Source organism: Peromyscus leucopus, chromosome 1, assembly GCF_004664715.2.
Source record: "Peromyscus leucopus breed LL Stock chromosome 1, UCI_PerLeu_2.1, whole genome shotgun sequence".
Classification (NCBI taxonomy): domain Eukaryota; kingdom Metazoa; phylum Chordata; class Mammalia; order Rodentia; family Cricetidae; genus Peromyscus; species Peromyscus leucopus.
In genome coordinates, this window is record NC_051063.1 from 88,252,187 (window position 1) to 88,261,143 (window position 8,957).

The following is an 8,957-nucleotide window of genomic DNA, read 5'->3' on the forward strand; positions in this document are numbered from 1 at the left end:
AAAAAATTTAGAGGGATTTTCACAGGAGCAATGCATTTATCTGACCACTAGGTGGCCAATAGAAAGTATATAGAATGGGGTGCCATTTAAGCTGTCTGAGAGATGATGGATAGGATTGGTGTACCTGTGGAAACAAGTAAAAAGATCATGCATTTCTGTAGTGAGGTGTGTTGGGGTGACTCATGGAAATGAGAAAGAAAGAACCCTGCATTTGTATTTTGGACAAAAGTGTTAAGCTGAAAGGCTCTGGCTTAGGGATGGCAAATTGACACCAAATTTGATGTACGGGTGGCATAAATGGGCTGAAAGTATGACTCTGGTTAATTATTCAAATATATCTTTGCAGCTGGGCGGTGGTGGTGCATGCCTTTAATCCCAGCACCCTGGAGGTAGAGATAGGTGGATCTCTGTAAATTCCAGGCAAGTGTGGTCTACAGGCCAGTCAAGGCTGCACAGAGAAACCCTGTCTTGAAAACAAACATCAAATTATATCTTTGCTAGGAAAAAATACAAATTTGGTTCAAGTTCCCAATGTTTTAGAAAAAATTATTCAACTAGTGATTGGTTAAAATAATGCAGCTGGGCACGATGGCTCACATCTTTCATCTCAGCATTGTCTATTGAGGCAGAAGCAGGAGGACTTCCGTGTGTTTTTTAGGCCAGCCTTGTTTACAGAGCAAGTTTCTGGACAGCCAGAGCTACATAGAGAGACCCTGCCTCCAAAAATAACAAACAAATAGAGACCCAGCCTCCAAAAATAATAAATACATAAGTAATAATTAAATGGCGAGGAGGAAGCACCAATGTTTCAATACTATGTTTTTGTTTGTTTGTTTGTTTCGGTTTTTCGAGACAAGTTTTCTCTGTGTAGCTTTGCGCCTTTCTTGGAACTCGCTCTGTAGACCAAGCTGGCCTCGAACTCACCGAGATCCGCCTGCCTCTGCCTCCCGAGTGCTGGGATTAAAGGCGTGCGCCACCACTGCCCGGCTCAATACTATGTTGTTTAAACCTCTCGCCCGTCACTTGTCACCCATTCTTGGACCGCATTATGGTGGACCCGCACTAAGTCATCCGTGAAAGATCAATTCCCTAGGTATTCCCTTTCCCCCTCATCTTCTCGAAGCTTCTTTCCTAGTCCCCAACTCTTCTCAGTCGGGTCCGCGGCTCAGCGCTCCAGTGTAGACGGCAAAGGCACAGGCAGCCAAGGACAGGCCGGGGTTAACTATCTAAGGAGGAGGGGAGGCTCCGGCTGCGCGGAGGCGCTGCGTTTTCTTCGATGCAGCGCTCATCCCGCACCGCTTGAGTCCGGGGCTGGTGAGGGAGCCCTGAAAAATCGCTGACCCCACAGCTTATCCAAGTCCTCCAGCCCAGGGCTCGAACCCGTCCAGGGTTCCCTCAGAAACGGACTCATACTACGGTTAGCGGCTGACTTCCGGCTCTGCCTGAGAGCCGGACCAGAGACAGCGGAAACTGGACCCAAGTAACCAATGAGGTGGGACATCCGCCGCAATGCCTTCTGGGACGCGTAGTCACGCGGACTCCTGTGGCCGCGCCGTATAGCCCCGCCCCGCGTGAGAGAAAGCGTGGCCGCATGACGTCACTTCCTGCGCTTGGCTGGGCTTCCTGCGCCGTTTCCTACCTCGTTCTCTCTTTGCTGCCAGACCTCCGCCATCATGGGTCGCATGCACGCTCCCGGGTGAGCCCGCGGCGCCAAGCCGGGTTGTGGGACTGGAGCTGGGGCGCGGTGCAAGGGGAAGAGGATGCGGGGTGCGGGTGGGGAGACGGCGGGGGTGTTTGAGCGGCGGGCCGCCACTTCACTCCCTACGCTTCTGTTCTCAGGAAGGGCCTGTCCCAGTCGGCGCTGCCCTACCGCCGTAGCGTCCCCACGGTGAGTAGAGGCTGAGGGTTGGAGGGCAGCATGGGAAGGGACCTGTGCGCGGGAGGATGCGGCCCGAGGTGGAAGGTTGCCTTCGTGCTTTCTTATCTGAGGCCGATTTCCGTTCCATGTACAGTGGCTGAAGCTGACGTCGGACGACGTGAAGGAACAAATTTACAAACTGGCCAAGAAAGGCCTGACTCCCTCCCAAATTGGTGAGTGACGGCGTAGTCTCGAACTGCTGCTCTCGGGTCATCTGGAAACACAAATGTGCCTAGTCTCTAGAGGCCTTGAAAACGCTTTTCCCCCCGCTTCCACAGCTAAACGAGGAGCAACTGGGATCGAGTCACATCTAGCTATGAATTGTTTCTAAGCTGCTGTGACTTTGTACAAATGGCAAATAATTTGTTTCTGTTAAATGGGTCTGGGGCCTAGGATAACTGGTCCTAGAAGGAAAACATCCTCGGTAAGACTTAGAGTATGTTACAGCTATGGGGGAGAAAAGAATTTAAAATGGACTCAAGCTAACTAGAAGTAATTTAAGGTTTAAAAGGAATAACATATATGCAGTTTTAAAGATTGGTAAACAAATGTTAAGTTGGTTTTAGTTAAGGCCAAATATAAAGGTAGAAATCTCATTGGTTCCTTTGGTCAGCCGTGTTCTAGCAAGACTCACTGTGATGATGGTGTTCCAACATTCGCGGTTTCCACCAGAAGGGCTTCCTCCATGTTGGGTAGACCTTCCTTGGATGTCTGAGTGAACTTGCAAGCACTCTTAGGTTGGCTATTTGCAGAAATTTGGAGTCTTGCTACCGGGGCTTTATCACATGCTCAAGTTTGTGTTAGAAGTTACCTGCTTTTTTCAGGTGTGATCCTGAGGGACTCTCATGGTGTGGCGCAGGTCCGTTTTGTGACTGGTAATAAAATCCTGAGAATCCTTAAGTCGAAAGGCCTTGCCCCTGACCTCCCTGAGGATCTGTACCATCTGATTAAGAAAGCAGTGGCTGTCCGAAAGCATCTTGAGAGGAACAGAAAGGTAAGTGAGGACGCAAACCTGGTGTTATGTAGCAGTGTTTGTTCTGGTCTTCAGGTAGAGTGCATTTGAGTTTAATTCTCTCGAGTGGTTCTAGATAACAAATGGTTAGCATTGTAGTTTCCTTGGAATGGGTAGTTTGGTTTTTAGCTCCCCTAAACATTATATCCAGTTGGTTCCAAATGTTGGGGGCTCTTTTGTAGTTTTGTGACCATTCCTATAGGCCTTATTCTAGGACCTCAAATTGCCTCTATGGGTTTGGTGATGCATGCCTATAATCTCAGCAAGGTTAGTGGATCTCTGAGTTTGAGGCCAGCCTGGTCTAACATGTTATAAGACAACTAGGGCTGTATAATAATAAAGAGACCCTGTTTAAAAAGCTTAACCTAACTATGGAAGGTGTTGAGTTACTTTACGTGATGGTGCTTTTCTTAAATCTCTTATTTTTAGGATAAGGATGCTAAGTTCCGCCTGATTCTGATAGAGAGCAGAATTCACCGGCTGGCTCGTTACTATAAGACTAAGCGGGTCCTCCCACCCAATTGGAAATAGTAAGTATATGCATTTTTGTTGGCAACAGTCAGCCAGGTACTATGTGTGTGTAATGGTATTTGCTCCACCCAAGGTCAGCAGAGCAAATACCACTACAGTAGTAGGTAAAGGGCTTGGTGGTAGATATTTTGTCTTCCTGGGTCCTATAGTTGAGTACCATTTCATCCCACCCCTGTCATAGTAATGGGAAAGCATGCATGGTTGATACATAATCAAATGGCAATGTTCAATCAAAATGTTGTTTAGAGGTGGGTGTAGAGGCAGGCTGATCTGCATGAAATCCTGTCTTTTTAAAGGAAGAAAGAAATGTCACTTAAAAGCATAGTTGGCAGATTCTGGTTTGACTTAGGAATGGTCCTTCCCACCACCATCTCCCCTCACTCTGACACTCATCCAAAGCTTCTGCCAGATGACCAGTTCCTCCTTAGATGTCTGGTTGAGCTTTGCCATTCATCCTCCTGTTTGAATCTGTGAGCTTTTGGGGTCTTGCTCAGTTTGGTGCATTGTGTGCAGTTAGGTATTTTAGCTGTTTGGGGATAGCTCTGGTAGCAGAGAGAGCTGTGAGTGGATCCCAGAGACCAGTATTAATTCCAGTTTCCCTTTTCCTTTTTTCCAGTGAGTCATCCACAGCCTCTGCTCTAGTGGCGTAAATTCTTGTGTACACAGCAATAAAATCACTTTGAATAAATCCGTGTTTTGTGTTTCGTTTCTGTGTTTATCTTTTTTTTTTTTTTTTTTTTGATGGGGAAGTGTTTTGGCAAAGTTACTGATCAGAGGGACAGAAAGCTCGAGTCTGTTCATTTGGTTTCCCGGGCCCCTTAATCTACTAGTCCAGCTGGTTGTAAAGACTGGTGTGCTTTGCTATCTACATGTGGGAGAACTGGAAGACACTAGCAAGTGGGAATGCCTTATGTTGGGGGGGGTGCGCAAACATTTGGGTCCTCTTGATAGATTTGATTGTGTCAGCTGTTAACCATGGTTAGCATCAGAAGTGTGCCCGACATTGTACACACTACTGTGCTGACTGGGAGAGCTGTTTGCTCCTCCTAGGGGGTTCTTGAGGAATTGCTACTTTTGGAATGATTTTTATTATTATTATTAACGTGTGTGTATGTCTGCATCTGCAAACATGGCTGCATCACAATCGTGCGGTACTTCCAGAGACCAGAAGAGGGTGTTGGATCCCCTGGAATTGGAGTTAAAGAGGCTTTGAGTTGCTTTGCTCCTGGGAACTGAACTCAAACCCTGCAAGAGTAGTCAGTGTTCTTAACTGCCTAGCTATCTCTCCTGCTCCTCGGTTCTTTGTGTGTGTGTGTGTGTGTGTGTGTAAAACCAGGTGGAGCCAGGCGGTGGTGGCCCACGCCTTTAATACCAGCACTCGGGAGGCAGAGCCAGGTGGATCTTTGTGAGTTCAAGGCCAGCCTGGTCTATAGAGCGAGATCCAGGAAAGGCACAAAGCTACACAGAGAAACCCTGTCTCAACAACAACAAAAAAAACCAGGTGGATCTCCGAATTTGAGGGCAGTCTGATCTAAATAATGATTTCCAGGATACACAGGGTTACACAGAAACCTTGCCTCAAAAAGCCAAACTATATTTGTATATTATAATATGTAGAATATATACTTGTAATCTTATTGGTAGGCCATTGAAATTCAATTTTTTGTCATTCAGTCCCTTGAGTGTAGACAACAAGGTGGAGTCAAAATTCACTTCCAGAAATAGTGTTGACACTTAGAGATTGTATTTAGGAGGTAAAATCTCAGTCTCAAATTACTGTAGGCTGAAAATGTTGCCAGAAGAATAACCATGCTATGATAAAACATTGAGCCTCAGGACCAATGACACAGTTCAGTAGGTTAGGGCACTTGACACCAAGTCTGGGAACCATTTGGTGGAAGGAAAAAACTACCTTTGAATTTAAAATACAGCAGGTGCACACAAATGTTTTTAAAAAACGTATCACACACTCATCTTTGTGACAATGGGATGAAGGGAGGCGTAGGTCTAGGCACTGGGATACATTATTATTTAAGAGTTGCTTTAATGCACAGGCACATGGAGGTAAAGTACAGTGATAGTGGGTGAGATAGCCAAAGTCTACCAAGGAATAAAAGGTGTGTAGCATGTACAGCATGGATGCTCTAAACATCCTGAGCAGGACAGTAAGATTTAATCACATAATTGAAATAGCAAGTGTTAGCTTTTTTGCCCCTTGAGATGGTTCTCAAGGAACACTGGCCAGTGGACATCCGCCTGCCTCTCCCTTCTAAGAACTAGCATTAAAGAAAATACTGAGCCCATCAGCATTAGATTTTAAATGGATTAATCCTGGAATGTTCAGACCACATAAATTACCTTAAGTTACTTCACTTAACATGCCCCCTAGGTCTATGTCCCAAGTGACAGCATTTCAATCTTAAAGTTGAATCTTACTAAATGAACAGTGCAGATTAAAAAGTTTTTTAATCTCAGGGTTTGGGAGGCAGGCTGACCAATGAGTTCAAGACCAGTCAGGGCTACACGATGTAACCCTGTCTCAAATTTTCATTTTTTCATTTTTGCATCTCCCAGTATTTCCATCTGTTCCTTCTACTTGCACATTGACTGAGTCAGGGTCTCAACTGTAGCATAAACTGGCCTGGAACTTTTATGTAGACCAGGCTGGCCTTAAATTTACAGATTCACCTGTCTGCTTTCTGAGTGCCTCTCCCAGCTAATCTTTAAAAGCATTTCATATTTGTAACATCTACTTTGACACAGTTGGAAACATCGTGTACACAGTTACTTGTCCAAATCTGTTCTGTGAGAATCTAGAACTTGTTTTCTTCAACAGTTGTCTTCCTTTTGGAAAAAAAAAAAAAAAACCATATCTGCTATTTACCCTAGACAAGCTTAAAACAGTCTTTTTTGTTTTGTCTTTTCTGTTTTTTCAAGACATGGTTTCTCTGTGTTGCCCTGGCTGTCCTGGAACTCACTTTGTACCCCAGTCTGGCCTCCAACTCAGAGATTTGCTTGTCTCTGCTTCCCAGGTGCTGGGATTAAAGGTGTGCACCACCATCACCCAGTAGAAAACAGTCTTATTTTTATAGCTCCAGGTTCATGAAGAAGATAACCATTTCCAAGGTTTGTATTTGTGACATGTTACACTTGATTGAACTATTTAAAGTGAACTACTGACTCAGGCATTTAGTGTTACCTTTGGCTTCCCTGCAATCAAATATGCATGCTCTGTGTGTAAATACAGGCATATGCATACTACTTTGTTATTGTTTTAGAGACAGGGTTTCACTATGTGTTCCTGGAACTCCCCCTGTAGACCAGGTACGGCAGAGTCTTATTTCTTGCCCCTGTACTGAGCACTCAGGCTAGCTGGCCTTTGAGCTTCTAGGTGATTTTCCTTTCCAACTTTGCATCTTGATGTAGGATTGCTGGTCTTACTATGTAACATTTTATAGTCATAAACCAAGAGGCAGAGCCAGGTGAATCTCTATGAATTTGAGACCAGCCTGGACTATATAGTGAGTTCTAGGCCAGCCAAGGCTACATAGTAAGACCCTTTTTCAAAAAAGTAAATAAACAAGTGGCTGGATGATGGATCAGCAATTGATGACTTGCAGGAGTTTGGTTCCTAGTAATCCTGTCAAGCAGCTCATAACCACCCACCTGCAGTTCCAGGAGACTGGATACCTTCTGCTGGCCTCTGAGCACCTGCGCATACACATGCACACAATTTTTTTTTTAATCTTAAAAAAAAAAAAAAAAAAAAGTACTGCCCTTGAATTTTTCAGGGTGGAGCTGGTGAGACTGCTTGATGGGAAAAGACACTTGTACCAAGTCTGGGTACCATAGGATGGAAGGTGAGAGCCGACTCCTGGAGTTGGCTTCTGATCCGCCCCTGAAACAATGTCAATAAAAAGTCGTAAACACAACCTGTCTCCCAGTTAGTAGCCCAACTCTTTCAGTATGATCTAAAGTCCTTAATCTTGCTGCACAAGACAAGATAATGTCTTGTGTTCCTGGCAGGAAACTGATGTGTAGTGTACTCAAATTGAAGAATAGTAGGAAAAGTGGGGGATTTGTTTGTTTTGAGAGTCTTTCTGTGTAGCACTGGCTGACCTGGAACTCAGTGTAGGTGGAAATGATAAAGTCTTGGAAACGGCCCTTTTCTTTTTTCTTTTTTTGATTTTCCGAGACAGGGTTTCTCTGTGTAGTTTTGCGCCTTTCCTGGGACTCACTTGGTAGCCCAGGCTGGCCTCGAACTCACAGAGATCCGCCTGGCTCTGCCTCCTGAGTGCTGGGATTAAAGGCGTGCACCACCACCACCCGGCAAATTTTCTCATCTTTTTACCGGCTACCCATCTCTTTCCTTTGGTAAGTTTCAATGTTATCGCCTAATCTTGGTCATTTTCTCAGTTTTACTTTCTTGAAGTTCCCAGCCTTAGGGGTGGCTGTCTCTTTGAGACAAGATCGACTGATCAATAGTGCTTGTCTATTGCTGCAGCGGGAAAACCCTCACAATGCCTGACTTCACACTACTAACTAACAAAATGATCCAGCATGGAACTGGGAGGTAGCAACTGGTACACTGTATTTCCCTACACAGATAAGCAGGTGTAGATGCTGCAAGAGCATAGGTAATAGAAAATGATGTGAAATAGGAAGTGGTACATTGTGAGTACTGATGATCATTTTCTTGAACACTATTTACTCAAGTCTCATTTTAAAAAAATATTTTTATTATTATTTATGTGTATATATCTGTATATGTGCATGTACCTGAAGTTAGGGCCATCCCCTGGAGCTGGAGTTACAAGTAGTTATAAGCTGACTGATGTGGGTGCTGGGAATCGAACTCAAGTCCTCTGCAAGAACAATACATATTCTAAACCACTGGGCTATCTAGTCCTCAAGTCTGATTTTTTTAAAAAAATAATTTATTTACTTTTATTTTATGTGCACTGGTATTTTGCCTGCATGTATGTCTGTGTGAGGGTGTCAGATCTTGGAGTTACAGTTTGTGAGCTGCCATGTGGGACTGTGAATTGAAGCCAGGTCCTCTGGGAGAACAGCTAGTGCTCTTAACCACTGAGCCATCTCTCCAGTCCCTCAAGTCTCATTTTTAATAAAGTCTACATTCAGCTGGCTTGCAGGATTCCTAAAAATTTAACAGTTGGCTCTTGTGAGCCCGTAGAAGCCAGCTTTAGCATACCACCACTCGGGGTTTATCTTTTTTTCCTGAATGCTTTTTGTATAGGCCTGTATTATTAGTGCTCTATGTGGTCATCCTAGAAACACTCCTCTGAAGCTGTCCTTGCCTCTTCAGTATTTCCTCTGAGTTCCTCTTAGCTATTTTTTAAAAAAAATTATTAGGCTGTGCTGAGCATGGTGGCACACGCCTTTAATCCCAGCACTTGGGAGGAAGAGGCAGGTAGATCTTTGTGAGTTCAAGGCCAGCCTGGTCTACAGAGCAAGTTCCAGGACAGCTAGGGCTGT

General features: G+C 44.7%; 1 protein-coding gene and 1 non-coding gene across 2 annotated transcripts; both read left to right on the forward strand.

Moving 5' to 3' along the window:
• The first annotated feature begins 1,597 nt into the window (after window positions 1–1,597).
• Window positions 1,598–4,149, forward strand: Rps13 (ribosomal protein S13). The gene is made up of 6 exons (XM_028884576.2): window positions 1,598–1,696; window positions 1,840–1,888; window positions 2,013–2,091; window positions 2,743–2,912; window positions 3,360–3,460; window positions 4,078–4,149. The coding sequence occupies exons 1-6, from the start codon at window positions 1,674–1,676 to the stop codon at window positions 4,109–4,111; spliced, it is 456 nt and encodes a 151-aa protein (XP_028740409.1). The 5' UTR covers window positions 1,598–1,673; the 3' UTR covers window positions 4,112–4,149.
• On the forward strand, window positions 2,549–2,637 carry LOC114703718. Its single transcript, XR_003736171.1, has one exon. It is a non-coding gene; the product is annotated as a small nucleolar RNA SNORD14 (small nucleolar RNA).
• Window positions 4,150–8,957: the final 4,808 nt, after the last annotated feature.